Source organism: Poecilia latipinna, unplaced genomic scaffold, assembly GCF_001443285.1.
Source record: "Poecilia latipinna isolate Pla-1442-1.1 unplaced genomic scaffold, P_latipinna-1.0 Scaffold1140, whole genome shotgun sequence".
Classification (NCBI taxonomy): Eukaryota; Metazoa; Chordata; class Actinopteri; order Cyprinodontiformes; family Poeciliidae; genus Poecilia; species Poecilia latipinna.
In genome coordinates, this window is record NW_015113756.1 from 95,784 (window position 1) to 115,007 (window position 19,224).

At 36.9% G+C, this 19,224-nt stretch overlaps 1 protein-coding gene across 1 annotated transcript in view; it reads right to left on the bottom strand.

Annotated features, from left to right (window-relative positions):
• The window catches only part of nalf1b (NALCN channel auxiliary factor 1b), a 90,802-nt gene that overhangs the window by 4,784 nt on the left and 66,794 nt on the right, over window positions 1-19,224 (bottom strand). Inside the window, exon 2 of the mRNA XM_015052849.1 lies at window positions 1,052-1,223. Coding sequence (XP_014908335.1) covers window positions 1,052-1,223 — 172 coding nt within the window. The remainder of the gene's footprint in view (window positions 1-1,051; window positions 1,224-19,224) is intronic.

A 19,224-nucleotide genomic window follows, 5' to 3' on the forward strand; every position in this document is an offset into this window, starting at 1 on the left:
AAAAGGGGGTTTGGGTTGGTTGGGGGTGTTGGGTTTGGGGGTGGGGGGGGGGGGGGGCGATAAAGAAAACGTTTGTTACAGCTATAAACCGCTAATTTTGTATACTGGTATTTGTCAACAATAAGACTCTTAGCTCATCTGGTGCGATATTAAAATAGTGCTAAAATTGAATGCAAGAATCCTGTTAATGTTTTAAAGACTTGGTGTTCCAGTCTGACACCAGGTTTTAGCTCAAGGGTTTAGATTATGGTGTTTTTAAACGATTAGTTCTGGTAAAACACCTGTAGCTGGTGTGTACTCTGACTGTGTAGCTTCATCCCTGGTGAAACGCAGCCTTGATTTGCAGGGCCAGTTTTTAACAGTAGCATCTATTATCTTAGGGCCGGCTTGGAAAACTGTATTCCAGCTGTAAATTGTTTTGTTGGTTGTGTCTTGATTTCCTCTTAGAATCTGAGCTTTTTTCACTCTTTATAATGAGGTTCACAGTGGTGGAGAAAGGCTCGCTGCAGCAGCTTGAGGCCTGACCGTGTTGTGTGACCTGCTAAAAAACTCTTTGTGTCTGAAGCAAAATAACTATTTTATTCTGCAAGTTTTGTCTGCAGTCAGTTCAGTGCAAGTGTGTTGCCATTTGTTTTAACACTATTTACACAGAGAGGCCACACTATTGCAAATTTTTTCAGTTTTCTAGTTACAATTAAACACTTCAATAAAATACATAGAGCATATACAGAATTGTAAAGATTTAGTCTTGGTTTCTTTGGAGGCAATGCAAGTATGAGAAGTTTTATTATGGTAATTTCCAAGGAAATAGTGAGCTTTTTCTGTGATTTCATCCGGGGAAGTAACTATTCTGACCTTAACTGTGCAAAACATGCTAACATTAGGCTTGTACTTTGGCAAACTGCTGCATAAAAACAGCAAGAGCAAGATGTAAGTGTATTATAAAGAGTGTAGTTGTATGTTTTGAGACAACATTAAATTTACAAACACAGATATACACATGGGTAAAACAGACAAAAAAAAAAAAAAAACCTGAATTAGTAAATTTTACCTGTGCATATAAAACTTGGGCTGCCTCCATGAATGAGATCATCATTGTCAGGGAGGACAAAGGGGCAGCGCTGCTGAACCTCCAGGCAGTACTGGCCACAGGGGATTCGATTGCTGCAGTGTATCTGGGTGGTCTGGAAGTACTGAGAACACAGCCAGGGCTTATAAACCATCTAGGTGAAAGACAAAGAGGTGAGAGGATATTGATGCGTTAGGAAATGTTTTTTTTTGGATGATACTCACACATAAACACGCACACACACACACACACACACACACACGCATTTATACCACGCTCATACACCGTCATGACCTCTACAGCTATCGATTCACACAAGGCTGTGCAGTTATCCTGTTGATCCTAATATCCACTGTTTAATGAATGTGCTTGTTGCTGGGCAGTCACCAGTTTGTCAGTCAATACTGAGGTATTAACCAACATCCTCTCTGAAACACAGCATCACCAGGTGCACGGCACAGATTTCAGAAGGTTGGCATCTATTTTTAGAGCCGATACAATGGTGAGTAAAACATGACATAAAGAAGCACTTTTATAAAATCTTAATATAAAAAAGCCAACTGCAGCAAAAATGCAGCCTGAGACAAAATCAAGCATTTAAAAAAACACAAAAATTGTCTTTTTTTCTGAAAAAAGTTAAAAAAAAAAAAAATTAGAAAGAATTGTTTTTTTTTTTAGAAAAAAAATAAACATTTTTCTAAAAAAAAAAAAAAAAAAAAAAAAAAAAAAAAAATAATTAAATAAAAATATATATATATATATATGCTAGGTCTCAGTAAAAAAACAAACAAACAATGAAATGAACTAGATGCTCTTTATTTTCTGTTTTTCTTTATCCATATTGAGTTGAGAGAATCTCTCATGTTTGCAAGGACTGAACCCAACAAAGCGTTTAAAGTCAACGCGGTCAACAGATCTATCTTAGAGCCATTGCAGATGTTTTCCTGAAATGGCCTTCAATAATTTCGGGTTTTAGACACAGTTAGAAGAAGAGTAGTCTTATTACAATGTGTACCATCTTACAGAATAAAATGCAAATTTGACCTGCATTCAGAAATATTTGTAGGACATTCTTAACCTAAACTAATTATCCTCAAACCTGAACGTGGGTGGTGGTAGGTGTGCATCATTTACTCTTTTAACAGCCATTCACAGCAACAGTATGAGTGGCTCAAAACTTACACAGAGTTAAGGGCAAGGACTTTTTCCATAACATGGGCAAAACAAGGAACCAACCCACAAAGGCTTTGTCACCCCCGAGCAAATACATTTCCCAAAAGGGGAATTCCTCCTTTAGCAACACAGGCTACAACCAGAGGTTATGTATGGCATTGCTTTGGTCCCAGCTGACCTGTCAGTCTCATGGGAGACAGCATAATGCCCTCTCTTTTACTCCATGGAGAGGAACTATTCCCCTGTGTGCCAGGACATAAGGGTACATCAATTGCCAGGTTCTATATGCTGCTGCATCATTCACTTCCTGCACCTGCTCCTACAAAAATGTGAATGGAAGAAGAGGCTGCCTGTTGTCCCCAGATAATCTGTCTGTTAGAGATCTCACCCCATCTTGAAAGGCCACACTGAGACCTTCCAGCACAATGGGAATGCTCCCAGGGCATCATGCTGTAGGCTTTGTACAGATAGAGTTTCCTTCCCTTTCTAACAGTGTGTACGTTAATCTGGGTGTAGTAATCTGGAAGTAGCTCAAGATATATCAACTGGGAAAATGTGTTTTAAACTACATGCTGTTTCACTGTTTAACCAGTGTGTTCATAAAACACAATTTCTTTGGATTGTTTCAATGTAATGAATATTCATTATTTCTAAGGGCTGGATGGTATAGCTAAAAAAAAATTTTTTTAACATCAATAGTTATTGATTAGTTTTTTGTTGTGAATGTCAAAAACTTTTACGAACTGATTGAACGTTTTGCGTTTCATCCACAGTTTTCACTTCTCTGCGTTGTTGTTTTATTCTTATTGGTAACACTTTATTTGAAGGGGGGTGAATAAGACTGTCATGACACTTTCATTAACATGACATAACACCTGTCATGAACATGAATAAGCCTTCATGAATATTTATGACTGTTGTCATAAAGCGTCATTCGGTAAATTATGACACTTTTAATACAAAGTTGACATTATTCAAAATGTCTTTGTTATGACAACTTGACATTAACCAATAAATCATTACTGATATAAATTTGTTATAAAAGTATTACTGATTGCACTTTAAAAAATAGGTAACTTTATGTTATTAAAGGTAAAGTTTGAACAGTAATGATTTCTTGGTTAAGCAGCTATCTGGTAAACTTTAAAGTGCTGCTGGGCCAGTTACTCAACAGGTTGCTGCTAGGCAACCACAAGTTACTCAAAAGGCTGTTGCTAGGTAACCAAAGAGTTAGTCAGTTTATTCCACTATTCCATTCAGACCAATGAATAAAATGTATCAAAACATAAAATTATATATATATGTTACATTTTAATTTAAGAGAAGACTAGCTCACATTTTAGGTTCAGCTGCATGAAACAAACATTTTTGGTTTTGGTATATAATTCAGTGAACAAGCATCTGGGCTTCTTGGACTTGTGATTCACAGTGTGAACAAACACTGCAGTAAGGTAGGACACACATAGCACCTAAATAATATAAATGACAAATCTTATAATATCAAGGTGTACTCAGTAAAGAACACAGTGAGCTTGTGTTTAGGCCCAGAAAATTTGTGCTGACAAATGAAAAAACAAACAAACAAAAAAAAAAAAACAAGCCTTCTAATCCAGCCATGCAAAAAACATCAATATGCATTTAGCTTATGACCCTCTGCAAATGATGAAGAGGAGACAAATCATTTTTGGTTAGTGCCTTATTGTTAAGCATGTGATTAGGTGCTCCCTTCATTGTGTGGTATTATCATTTGCGGCAATTAACCAATAATTTTCGAGAAGTCCTCAGAGGACTGTGAGGCAAGCTGGCACCTGCTGGGAGTCATTTATGACATGCAAAACAGCACAACTGAACATAGACCCTCTGTCACGTTAGCATGCATTTTGCTATACTTGTGAGGCTAAATATGCACTCAGATAAAAATGTGTACGTTCATGTCACTGCTTCAGTTTTAAGTGCATTTCGTTTATCTTATACTCCAGGAAAATCTGAGGCAACTCAAAGTCAAACTTAGAAAAAGAGTAAACCTATTCAACCAAAATATGACAATACCAATAAATCAAAGATAACATGAAGAGGTACAAGTACAATCACTCAATAAGCTGCAAAATGATGTCTAATTTTAGAATAAGTAGTCTTTCACTTAAATGGTGACTTGACAAAGAAGATCTAGTGCTTTAACTTTGTAACACCAGCCTTATTTTTTAATTAACTTTAATCTGAGGAAATATCTTCTGCATTTTGTCTTTAAATAACAGGTTTGTTTATGGCAAGAGCTCAGAGTCTTTGTTTTGTGTGAACGACTGGGGTCAACAGTGAACAGCACAATGTCAAGTTAACCAGATCGAGAGTCAAGGAGAACATCTCCTTATTATTCAGTATCATTTCATTATTCAGCAGAATCCCAGGAAAACAAACTTGAGGGCATGGTGTTCATCTAAATCTCAGTCAGGAAACAATTTTTTGTTGTTAATCCAGGTTTTGTTTCTAGTCCTTGTTTTCTGTGCATATGAGTCTATTATTTCCCCATCTCTATATTCTATTTTGTAACATTTTTTTATTATTGTTGAATAATTTTCTTTTTTTTTTTTTACATTCTCAACAGATAATCCTTTAGAAAGTTTAGAAAGCAAAAGCTGGTCATAGCATGGACAGAGAATAAGTGCATGAGAGAGAAACATAAAGAACCAGAAGACAGACAATCATGTCAATAATCATGTCCTCTTGCCCGTCTAAATTCACATCCATCTGAATCCCTAATTAATTTCAGACCAGTACTATTTATTCTAATCCAGTCTAAATTTAATCGCATAGTGTGATTTAGATTCAATTACAGTCCGATTCAACCTTAACCTTCTCTCAGTCTTAAGAGATGAGTTCGTTTAGATCCTACCAGTGTTTTACTCTGTGCACAGTCTGCCAGAGTAACATTGACCCTGTGTGCGCTTCTTCCAAGTTGCTGTCCGACCGTGACATTCTCCGCGCTCCTCCTGAGCGTCACGCTAAAACGGCGGGAGGATTAAAACAATACAGTGAATAAAACTTTAGCCTTATTGCTGAACTCTGAGCCCCTGTGATAATACTGATCCAATGTGAATCTCAGAAATGGGCAGGATCAAAAACGCAATTAGGCAGTTTTTGTTTTCTTGGGTGCATTTTTATTTGCCTTTAGCCAAGAATGGAGGCTGCATTGGAGTGCATTGAAACCCTTTTTGACCCGCAGCAAAACCTTTTTGACACGAACGGGTTGAACATAAGGAGCAAAATCAGATGCAAATGGCGAATCACATCATGCATTGCACTGTGCTAAGAACCATTTTCTTCTGTTTGAAGCCTTGTGTTATACAGCCAGCAGTGACACAGCACCAAGCTATGGAACATGAACTCATGTCATTCCTCGAGTCAACAAGAAATTGCGTGTTAACATCATATCTGGGAGATGTCTGTAAATTTCAGCAAAATCTCAGTCTTTGGTTATCCCTTGCAGGCGCGCCACATAAAAAGCAGACATTGCGGAGTAATGTATTTATTACATGATAATGCTCATCCCGTGCAGATAGGGCTCTTGTTTCATATCCTGATTTGGTTTCTCTTAGCCAGTCACTAATGCCAGATTATTCCCCTTGTTACACATGCTCATATTCTTTTTCTCCTGTTCATTCTGTACTTCATCTAACATAATGCTGTAATTCATAATTCTTTATATTTTTTAACGGAAGCATTTCAAAACAACAGGTAAGCATGAAGGCAGGTCGAGTTCAAAAAGCATCAAAATCAAACAAAGTGAAGCAGATCAGGACTGAGACAAACGTCGCATTTAAACAAAGCCATAAAAATCAGGGATAAATGTCAGCTTGTGACATAAGACTGTTTGATGTAAAGGCCTCATTTCATCTGCCAAATGGTAGCCAGGGCTTTCTGAAAAAGTAAACAGCCTTTTGATCCTTCAGAAAAAAATAGGACTCATAAAAATTCTCTATTTTAACTCCCTTATTTTTTGTAAGAGGCAAAACAATGTTAATTTAACACATCACAGGCTTAGAAATGAGTGTAAAGAGGACATTTTCTCAAGAAATGTTTTCTTACTTCAAGCCATCTTCAAATTCTTTAAAGTCTTTGTCAAGTCTCAAGTCTCTGAAGAGAGACTTATATCTAATCCAATCTGTCTGGACAGCCTGTCGGATTGCTGCAAGTCTTGCTTTGGATTCGAGTCAATATCCTAAAGTCGAAATTAATACATGAGCCTTAAACATATTTATCTTATCAAAAACACATTCTAACATATACAATAAGGTATTTTAATGATGTTAATTTTTACATTTACAAGGCTTCATACTTTGTCCACTATTAAAAATGTCAGTTTGCACTTATGATCACTCAAACTAGAGATTTGTTAATACTTTTAAAATTTTCAAATTCCATAATAAAATAAACAGGACTTGCTCCTATTTTAAAGAACCCCAAACTTTTTTTTTTTTTTGTAAAGAATAATATAGAATAAACTGCCATGGGTCAAGTTATATTTCACCAGTTTAACTTTAAAGGATAACCATGTTGTCATTAATACAAAGCTAAAAATGTCATTAATCATTAAGATCAACAAATATCCTAAACTCAACCTGTAATAGAGGAATTTGTGCATCTCTGTCAAACTTTAAGTCTGTGACTTATTGAAAATGTCTGCTCAATAGTAACATAAAAAAAAATCCAAACTTAGAAGCTGCTGTTAATTTCTTTTGAGCAACATACTTTTAAGAACTCTCACAGAGAGCCCTTGACTGCTGTGCGTATTTTCATTGATAACAATATGGTACCTTAGAGTGGATAGCAATTAATCATTTCCTCCAGAGGGCCACATTTAATTGCTTACTTTTACTCCTATTTACATGACAAAAGAACTGTTTATTATACTCAAGTCCAGGAACTCAAGTTTGACTCAAGTCTGGAGATGTAATGTAGCTCACAGGTCTACATTAACTCTGAAATCCTCAAGTTCTCTTCTCTAGGATGAAGATTATCCAGTCATAGACATAAATACTTAAGTATGGTATGGAAAAGTGGAAAATATGTAACACCGTGCAAAGTTTTAGAATCCTTCTAGATTTATTTTGTTTTTCCTTAATTACCCACACTAAATACTTCAGATCATCATGAAAAAACAAAAAAAATTCAATATCAGACATATAACATTAAAATAAAATGCAGTTCTCAAATCATGATTTCAGTTGGTTAAAAATACTATCTTAACTTATCTGGTCCCTATGTGAAAAAAAGTAATTACTTGCCTTTTTAAATCCATCCATCCATCCCTTTTCTGAACACCCTTGTCCCTCAGTGGGGTCGGGAGGGGTGCTGGTGCCTATCTCCAGCTAACGTTCCGGGCGAGACCTGTCCAGGATGTACCCCGCCTCTCGCCTTTTTAAATCTCTATATTAATTACTGGAATTAACCACAAAAGCTGAGTTAAATAAATTTTAGTAGCCACACACAGGTCTAATCAAAGAATCAAGAAATGTTTTGAAAAGGATCTGCCTGGCAACGTAAAGTACAATAAAATATCTCAAGACACAATAAACTTCCCAATCAAAATACTTTTAAGGACATAAGAGAAACATCAGACATCCATCAGTCTGGAAAGTGTTACGAAGCCATTCCTAAGACTTTGGCACTTCAGAGATCACTAACGAGCGCTTTTACCCACAAGGGTACCTCATCCAGGAGACACAAGGGAAGTCAGAGCAACATCTGAAGCTCTGGTGGTTTGTGTTTGACTCTTTCTAGTTAGTGTTTAAGATTAAACAAAAAGAAAGCAACCGGGCAAAATGACATTCAGGAGGGAGTTCCAAGGCCCAAACCACTGTTGACTCAAATGAACACAAAGGCCCAATTCACATTTGCCAGGAAACGACTGAATGATTCACAAGATATTAAGAAAAATATAATTCATTTTTTTTGGAAGATGTGAGCCCTCGAAACAAAACATCATAATGACAACCAAAGAGGAAGGTTTTAGTGTGCATTTCAGTGGCTGCTTCCCTCCTTCAGGACTGCAGTATGTCTCCATCTACGTATCACTCAAGAAAAACAATACAACAACAACAATAGAAGCTTTTGGAATGACCCAGTCATAAGTCCTGATCTGAGAGCTTAGGAGACATTGGGGTATGACCTCAAACAGGTCTCCTGTGTGGATTAGTTAAAACAATTTTTGCAGAAGAAAGCAAGTCAGAATTTTATATTTACTCAAATTATTTTTTTTTTTTTGGCATTAGAATTTTGTTTGCTGATGTAAAAAAAAAAAAAAAAATGGGACACTTTTATTTTATGTCGCTGTAAGAAAACACATATTAGATTTGGTCGTAGATGAGGAAACCTAATTTACTACAGGAAATGCAAATCTTTCTCTAAACATGTTCCTCTATGTCAGAGTCTTGTAAAACTAACTCTATGTTAGTTGAAAGAGATATATAGAAGTGTGTATTATGGAGATATCTGACATTCCACCACAAAATATCTGACTTACTTCTTTCTTGTGGTAAAAACCATCCAAAGGAGAGACAAGATTTCTCTGTAATAAAACTGCGTTGGTACTCTGTTATCTCAAAGTGCCATGCTACAAACTGCTGCCACAACATACTCTTTCCCCTTGCTCTCCACTGGTGTGCTCACATGTTGGTGATCTGCAGAGGTGAGCCCAGCTGGCTCCTGAATTAGATTATTTCATTACAATTAGGCTAATATCATTGTAGCTGATGGAAGGCCTTATATTCTGCCCTGTACTATTGGCTTTAAGTGGCCCTGGATGGCCCTGTCTTGTCATTGCTTGTCTTCGATGTTTTATCTGGACTTGCGGCTTGAACTGCTGACATAGAAGCAGGAAGGGCACAGAATACCAGAAGCTAATTCCTTTTTAACCTATGGCGCAGCGCGTGACAACCACACACAAAAACCCACAGGGTCACGGAAGTCATCTCTTTTGTATAAACAAATATGCTCACTACATTTAAGCTTTATTAATTAGGCCCCAGCTTCTATTCACTTCTCTAAAATAGACTGAAATAAATTCACACCAATAGAGGCCCAGAATTATTTTACAATAAGGGCAACAATTAGTGTGAAAAATCAAAACAAGGCAAAAACAAAAGCATGCTTGCATAATTTATTTGCCCCGTTCATCATCAGGAAGATCAGTTTCTCTTGTGTGAGAATCAGAAATTATTGAAACAAACATCACCTGTAAAGAACCTCTGAAGGTACCGCCTGCAAAGGTGACACTTCAGTTTTTAATAAAATTGCATGTTTCCTGAACATGTTTGAAATGAAAATCATAAATCCATTGCACAAAGCTTCTGAATCCAGGAAAACAAAAAAGACAGGATAGTAAAATTATGAAAAAGGAATATCACTTAACAAAGGGATTGGAAATTACCTACAGTTTTTTTTTCTTTTCTAAAATCTGTCATTTGTTCTAGCTATGTGTGAACTAAGGATGAACTCAGGATTTCAGTTTATTGCAAAACATAACCTCCTGCCACACCTTTCCATTTTTCTCATCCAGTTTTAAAAGATATCAAATTAATGAGTCCAATGCCAGCAGAAAAAACAAAAACAAAAAAAAAACAAAAAACACTTGTTTGCTTGTTAGGACAAAAAAGGGAAAAATATTCTTGGACAACTTGGTGTATTTTTTACTAAATCTAAATCTAAGTCCTCACTATCCAGTCACATAGCTATGATCTTGCTTGAAAGATAAGATTTTTCTCAATTAGCCGCTAAAAGAAGGAACCACAATGCAGACCAGGCAGAGGAATGATCAAACAAATAATTTAATAAGCAAACAAATAATTAGAGAAAGATTTGAAACTGAGGTGAGCATGACTCTGACCAAAATCTCATTGGCTGCAACACACTGTGTGGATCTTGAGTGGTGCAGAGGGTGGTCAGTTCAGTGAGTGTTCAATAATTGAAGATAGGAGTTTCTGGGGATCTACCAACATCTCACAAAATTGTCTAGCAAAGCACTTTTTGTTTGCTGTCAGCATGTGACTTGATGTAGCGAAGTCAGTTTTAACTTCACAGACTGTGATTGATTAAGTGATCCTATGATCTCTGTAAAGTCTGGCATTTTATTTGTGAATGCATCATTTATTGATCAATGCCTTTCCTTGTCTTGTATTATAACAAGGCAAGAAAAGAAACAAAACAAAAACTCTCGAGGCGGCCTGCTGACGTTCCAGCGCAGACAACATATACACTTAGCTTGTAACAAGGAAGTTGATACTTGCTAATATACAACATATATGTATACTGAATATCAATAAATTCAGTATCAATAAAAGGTAGAACAATGGAAGTAAGTTATGAAATAAACATTTATACAAGTACATAAGAAAAAAACAAAAGATACTGAATTTTTTAATCATGTGGACAGATGGAAAAATCATCCTGTCCAGTAAAGCTTCATCATTGAGTAGTTTCATTATTACGCAGGATGAAATGAATAATAAATTCAAGCAGTAAAGGAGTCATTTGTATGGGGTCAAATGGAGGTTATTTGCAGACAAAACTCAGATTCTAGCCTTTGTTATTGTAGCATCATTTCATAACGCTTCCATGGTAATTTCCAATCAAATGGGAGAAAAATTGAAAAAAGGTTATAGCAAATATAGGCCGAGAAAACATCGCTCACTGACAGAAACGAACCAGTACGCATGATTAAACACTGCACCAATAAATGGATGTGACTGACCATGAAGTAAACAGAAAAAAAAAAAAAAACACTGCTAAGAAAGAGCCTTTGTAATAAGCGTAGTATATTTACTGCAATCCTAGCAGAGCAGGCAGCATTTAACAGTCCGATGTGCAATGTGCATTTCTGTGTGTGTAGACTGAATCGCTGCATGTGCTTTTAATGACTACCCGGAGGCGCCAGTACCTGGCAAGCATAGAAGCCATGTCAACAGCAGTTATTTAGAGAAAATGTAACGTAGCTAATGATCTCAGCAATAAGACAGACATGAAATAGACATGCGGGTTCAGCCGAGGTGGCTTGAGGAGCCGGCGAGAAAATACAACTTCAGCATCAGGGTGCAGTGTTCAAGGTAAAACCAACAAAAAGCAAACACTAATACAACTCAACATGAGGTGACTGTTTATTTCTATTAATGTTACAAGTGCAGGAGACCTTGCTGTTTATGACCCATGCGGAACAAAAACAACTGTACAGAGCATACATGACAGACGTATTCAATCAACAGCAGCTTAACACCAACCCCCTATCTCTTTATATAGGCTGCTAATTTGATAAACAAAAGCCATGCTAATGTAATTACCACACAGCAGAGATATTTACGACAGTGACATGCTAAGTGAGGCTATTAAATGGAGAACGTACACTTAACTGAACAGAAGAGAAGATGTCTAAGTGAAACACAATCCACCACAAACAGCTACTTTGTCAAACCAAAATGTTTAGACATTTCAGTCCAGCGTTAACTCTGCAAATTCCAAACAAGTATTTGGAACGACAAAAATTGAACAAAATGTTCAAACTACGATTTTATATCATTTAAGTTTTGAAAGATGAAACACATATATGTTAGTTTTTCTCTCAGTATGCAATGGGTAATATTGAGAATGAAAGAGATTTGGAATATGTGAATAACTAAAATGCATACTTCCTACAAACACCTATTAAATGTAAGGTTTTTTGCAAATAAACTGAATCATTATTGCAAAATTGTAAACATTTATAATTTATGCAAGTTTTTTAAGTCAGATATGGGATATTACAGAGTGGTGTAACAGAGGCACGGAGGGGGTGGGGGAACAATGCAGCCAGCATTATGTGCTCCGGATGGCAAAATAGCAGCAGAACAGGGTGTTACATGAAAAATTAATGAATGAAAGATATGGACATGACAGCATATGAATTAATTATGAAACAATGAATTCCCTCCATGCGTGCTGGAGGTGCTCTCCTCCTCCGAGATTGTGTTACCCTCTAAGCTACTGAGGTGGTCAGTACCTGCTATCAGCATGTCTCAAGTCTGGAGTGTCATTGTACTCCCACCACACTTTGTAAACATGAATAATGTCTAAAATAGTACTGATTTTTGAACAATGGTTGTAATTAAAGACACATGCTGATTGTGGTTTCCTCTTTTTGTGTGGTGTGGCCTAATGTGTAAGAACTTATCTAGTTTTTCTAGCACTTTGAATAGTGTTTTTTTGTTTGTTTTTTTTTTTTGTTTTTTATGGTTATATGACTTCCTACCCAGTAAGCCCTTCTTTCATGGACAGCACAGAAGAACTCTAGAAAGAAAGAGGCCAGAAGTGCTTTTACTTTATTTACATGTTCAGTCAACGTGGATTTGGTGTTTTCCATACTATCATTGTCCATATTATTTGTATTTAGGAGAAACATACTTTAAGGCTAGCATCCTTACTGCCACTTAACAAAAATAACCAATTTAGAAAATACAGTTTCTGCTGTATATTGCTTGACAATTCACCTCTTGCTCTGAAGAAAAAGAAAGGAAGATAATTGTTTAAGCTATTGCCATTCATTGTGAAAGGTACATAAATATCTGTTATCAGAATAAAACACTTAATGGTAAAAACGTAATAGAATTGATGAAATGTTCAAAAACTAATCATTACACATGGTAGAAAACACGCACTGTAGATGGACATCTTTGCTTTTAAAACTTTTTTTGTTAAATACGATTGGAATAGAAAGCGGTGAAGTCAGGAAGAAAGAATTATAGATATGAGCATGAAAATCGATGAGCATTAAAGGCGACATTTCCTACGAGGGGAGCATCCATATGCACCCGGCATTTGCCCAAAAGCTCATTCTGTTGATTAATCAAGGTCATCTGAGTGCAATTTATTGGCATTGTCATGCTGACACTTACTCTTGTAATTAATTTGACAAAGATAATTATCACCAAGATGGGCCTTGTGTGAGTGATGAATCAACACCCACTGCAGTTACCCGGGCTGCTGTTGGATCCACCAGACCATACATGCAGAAGCAGGTTCTTCAACTGTCTGTTCCTGTGGCTTATTTATGAAGTTTCTCTGCCTGCGTCAGATCCCAACGCTGCACAAACAGTCACCGCACCTCCTAAATAATGTAAGCAGTCCAAACAACCAAATGTTGGCTATTAGAGCTCTGCGTGACATCAAAATTTGTCTCTTTTCACAGTGCGGCAATCTTTCAAGCTGATATCCATCCCACCCTCTACACCTCCCCTACCCTGTTGCGTCCCTCTGCAGCGTGCACTACGGCAGCTGGATGAAAAACGACTTCAAAGAGAGGGCTGGTGCCAGGCTTCCAGCTGGGACATAACATATATACACGCTCACCTTCAGATTTCTTTTTTTTTTTTTTTTTTACAGTATTTCACTAAGTTGGTTTCATCTGACGTACACTCACTGGCAGCATCTGCTGTAGTAGAGGGTCAGAACGCCTTTTGTCTTCAGAACTACCTTAATTCTTTGCGGTATAGATTTTGGTCCATGTCCTCACTGCAGATTTGTTGGTTGCACATGAATCTCCAGTTCTCCTCTATTGGGTTGAGCTCTGCTTACTGCGAAGGCCTTTGCATCACAGTGAACCCACTGACAGCTTCATGTTCATGTTCACCACTGTCACCCTGAACCACTGAAACAAAGAAGTATAGATCCATGATGTCATGTTGTTTGCTCCAAGTTCTCACCATACTACCAAGATTATGCAAACTGAATTGACTCTTCCTGCTAGACAACATTTTGCCAACCAATTACAGTTCAATTTCCAATCAATGACCTGGTCTTAGCTGATATCAGACACACCCAGCGTGGTCTTCTGCCTCTGTAGCCCATCCACTTTAAGGCTCGACATGTTATGTGTCCAGAAATGGCCCACATACCTTGTTCAGTCTGCTTGTTCTCCTCTGAAATCTGACAGCAATGGAGTGTTTTTGTTAACACACCTGCCACTCATTGGATATTTCTTATTTTCAGACCATACTTTGAATTGTCTAAGGACAGTTGTGTATGAAAAATGCATTGGATGATTTTTTTTGTTTTTGTTTTTAAATACCTGGATTGGCCTGTGATCGACAAACAACCATGCTTGTTTTGAAATTTAGCAAGTCATCTTCATGTCAAGTTGCCAAAATGTATTGGGTTCCTGCCAGGTGATTGGCAGAGCTGTGAATTATAAATTGAAAAAAGAATAGCAATAAATAATGAGTACTGTTGTGTGTAAGTTAATCAAAATGATGTTTAAATTGGTCATAGATATATAGGATAAAAATGTGTCCACATTTCTTTTTTGGAAATGTATCAAAAGTCTAAAGTTAGACCTCTTCAACTCATTTTGACAAGAAAGGAAACAAAAGCAAGGGAAATACGTGGACTGAATTGGACTCAGAAAACATAAAAATCTACAATATGTCTTGTGGTTTTGACAGAATTTTGATATGGTATAAAGCTTATAAACTATAGATAAAACGTATCTGAACACTTTTTACACTTCAAACCAAATCCAGATCCTCTCTGCTGCAGCAAAAACTGACCAGGATCCATGTGAACTCCTGCTTGGTGGCTCGGATCTTCATCTACCTCACCGACAGACCGGAGCACCTCAGGGTGAACGACATCAAGTCCGACACTTTGATCAGCAGCACAGGAGCACTGTGGGGAACCGAGCTCCCCTTACTCTTCTTCCTCTTACAAACCTTAGACTTCTGTAATCACTCTGAGTTATGTCACATTCACTGAACTTGACACACAACACATATTACCTGTATAGAAAGGCCTAAAGAAGACTGTACCTCCTGAGGAGGCTGCTATGGAACATCTGCAAAAAACTCCTGTGGATATTCTACCAGTCTGCAGTAGTCAATGCCCTCTTCTACACTGTGGTGTGCAGGGGGAACAGCATAGCAAAGAAAGACACACCCAAGTTGTATAAGCTGATCTGGAGGATCGGCCATGTGGTCAGCATGAAGCTGGACACTCTGGTGACGGTGTAAGAGGAAAGAAAACTTAATAAACTGCTGGCTATAATGGGAAGAAAGTGAGTTCAATACAAGGAGACATGCAAACCTGAGCTATGTGCAATGATTGATGACTGAGATCCATCACTATGCAAGTATTCAATGGAGGGAATTACTATAATTGTCATTATATGGGCTACTGGAAAAAATTAAAACTCATGAGATGCTGGCACATGCTACATTATTTCTATAGACAGCCACTGATCTAGCCAATGATACTGATAAGCTAGGATTGGGTAATAAGCAGCTGTTGGCTGCAGGAACCGGAATAGCTGCTGACTGGTCATTACCATGTCATTATCATGCCAAAGATGGCAACCGGCACCCTGAGATTAGTAACCTATTTATTGAGGTACTGTCCATGCCAAAGGCTTAGCTAGATTAGCTACTGAAGAGGTGACTCTTTTCTGAACAACCTGACTTATTACTACCAGCAAACGATTTACCTAATTTATTTAATTTCAAGCTCACAAACAGCATACATTTCAACTTACTAAAATATGACAAAAAAAAAAAAAACTGTCAAAAAAACAGCTACATATTACATTGGTCAGGGCACACTATCAATAGAACAGGTTGCATTTACTGCTCTAGAAAGTCCTATTTTAGTATACTTCTATTTGTCATGTTACTCTTTTGTTTTGTCGAAATTTTTTCTTTGTGTACCATAAAAGAAGAAATATTACATACAAGCTGCAATCGATGTGAAAATCTGCTTAAGTTGGCTGAACCCCAGGATCATCTAAATTTAATAATTCAATTTGAGTAACATGATTTTTCTTCAATTAACCAGCTGATAATATTTTTATAGCATTGTTACCCTCCAACTATCCCAAAGTGATTTCTAAAATGTAAAACTGCCAAAATGTGGGATCATTCTTGGCCTTAATACATACATTCATATAAAAATTTGAGTATCATGAAGAAAATTAATGCCTTTTGTAATTTTCAGAGACACTAATGTTTTGGATTTACTTTCTAGTAAGCCACTTTAAAATGACAAGAAGTAAAGGTTTAAAATATTTCACTCTATATGTAATGACACTAAATATATAAGTTTCACTTTGTGAAATGAGTAACAAAAAATATATAATCTTTTTCACGCTATTCGTTTATTTTTTTAAGATTTACCTGTAATGCAAAAACTGTTCTCACTCTTTCCAAATCATTGAATCCAGATGTTCCAATAATTTCCATGGCCGCCTGGGTATAGAGTCAACCATCAAGCATGCGGACTGCCTTCACAAGCATTCGGTACCAGGATATGATGATACATGTACAATACGTCCAGTCATGAAATTTTATTAAGAATAAACATTCCAACATCAATTATTTGTGGGTAGCAGTCACAGCTCCAGGGCGCCGCTAGGGGGTGCTATAACTCCCCTTACATCAGACACTGAACTCCCTACAGCCGCCCCAAGAATTTTAAAGCATTTATTTATTTTTTTTTCTTTCTATGTGATGAAATTTACTACAAACTTTAACTTTAATAATATTTTACATAAAATTTGAAAATAATTCCTAAATAAACAGTCAATTAGGAATATGGTTGTGAATTAATAAAAAAAACAAAAACACCAAAAATAAAAAGACCACGAGGAATGGTGATGAGCCCATGACCTCATTTCACATCCTGTCAACAAGTGGGTGGTAGGACTGCATGGGGATCATACAGGCAGACAGTGCCAGGCAAAAACATCAATCTAATCTTTTTGAGCCTCAACAGAGAGGTTTCAGAAAAAGTTATCAAAAACAACCTTCTGCTTTTGTTGCATCATTATGTAGTCAGTGAAGAGAACTAGAGGGCAGAGCTTTACAGGTTAACAACATGCTGTAAAGCATATATGTAGCATTAGTAACACTCAGGAGTTCTTAATATAATAGGCATCATTTAGTGCTACATGTTGATTCACACATGTTCAGATCATCAAGGAGCTATGAATGCAGATTCCTTTTGTCTTATTGAAAAAAATGATCTGACGAGCAGCAACAGGGACAGTTTAACCTTTGACCTAGCAAAAAAAAATCTCCAAGACCTTGGATCAAGACAGATTTTTTTAACTCTTTCTCTCTCAACTACAACAGGAAAATTTTATTCACGTGAATACATCTGACACCAATAATAAAAAAAAAACGTATCTACCATTGAGTTTTGCTGTTGAAGACTCAGTTTTTTTTAAATGGCACCTGGAAGACAAAAGAAATCTGCTGCCACTAAGTGGAGGGAAATGGGTTATAGCACAACTCAACCACAAAGTAGTAGGTCACATAAAATCACAAAGCGTGATCAAAATATGTTGAGACATAGTGTGGCAACAGGCCTCTAGACTCCATATGGCTTTCAGATTTGCTGAAGAATAGTGTGTGGAGAGCTTCATAACATGAGTTTTCATTGTCAAACACAAAGCAAAACTTGGGATGTGGTAGTGTACCTCTGGAAGGAATTGTAAGCCAGGCCTTCCTTCCCTATAACAGGTTTTACAGACTAAATTTTGTAAAAATGATCAAATATTCCAATAAACACATCTTCCCAAAAGGACTGAAGCTGTTGCAGCTGCAGAGGGCAGGCTGCAGCTTTTCCTGTGGAATGGAACAGGATCTCTCCCAACTTCACATGAGTACAATGGAAAGTGATCCAATACTTTTAACAAAATAATATATGCTTGACATATCACTCAAACTGAAGAACAAGTATAGCAAATTTTGATCACATTTTAAGCAATGACACTATACCATTGTTGGAATCATGCAAACTATCAGTACAAATTAAGATAAACTTCAGATTTTGCTGCCAAGGGTGGCAGCAAAAACAAGAAGTGACATCTCTGATCGGGCACAACAATCAGACAAAGGACAAACACACATCATTAAACTCAATTTCTCATTATTTAACTGATATTCATGATTCACTTGTTTAATTAGAGGATAAAAAAAGTGAGAAATGAGAAGTGATTGTTAATGAAGGTTTTGTCTGGGCTAGTCGCATCACATTCAGCTGTGAACCCAAGGCCAGCGACTACAGAACATCACAAAGACATGGATAGTGTGCAGAAGCCAGCTGGCTCCACATGAGGTTAGCTAAAGTGACAGACAGCACAGGGTGAGCTAGCCTGCTGACTCAAAGTCGCCAACACATTAGGTAATCCTGTTCTAATCTTGTAGGGCAAGTTAGGCCTAGTTTTCATTTTGGTTGTTTAAAAAACATTTACACAATTTTATTTTCGTTATGAATGGGGCAAATAGTCAAAGACGCTCATATTTGTGTCCATGTTTACATGTAAAAATGAAGTGTTTCCCATGCCTCTGCTCTGCTTTCTCACAGTTTGGTGTAAAATCTGGTGTTTTCAAGTACTTTTCAGCTTGACAAATAGTGATAATGTAGAAACAATGACATGACTGCAGATGTTGCCTTTGTCCACTATTGCTGTGTGTGGGGGTTTAAATCAGAATTTGACAATTTTCTAAGGAAGGGTTATTTTTTTGTCTAGCATATTCAAGTCTGATCTAAGAACAACTGAAGCAAAAAACCCTAATAGGCAGATCTGTGATAATACAAAAAAACCAACAGTAGTAGACCGACAAACAGCTTCAAAGAACATTTTAGTAAAAACCTGCAAAGATGACAACCTAAATCATGATGCAGCTCTGAATTTCTTTGCGACGTCTTTATTTAATGTTTGTGTGTGTGTGTGTGTGTGTGTGTGTGCGTGTGTGTGTGTGTGTGTGTGTGTGTGTGCGTGTGTTTTCAAGACAAGACTTTTGCAATGTTCCTCTGCAATGTTAATCAAAAATAAAACTTTGAAACAAACAAAAATCAATAGTGCTGTCAAAGTATACAAACATGACCTGCTGAAAACCACAGAAAATACAAAGCAATCAGCTCCAAAACCTATGCACAATACATGTATTATATATATTCTATTTTATTTT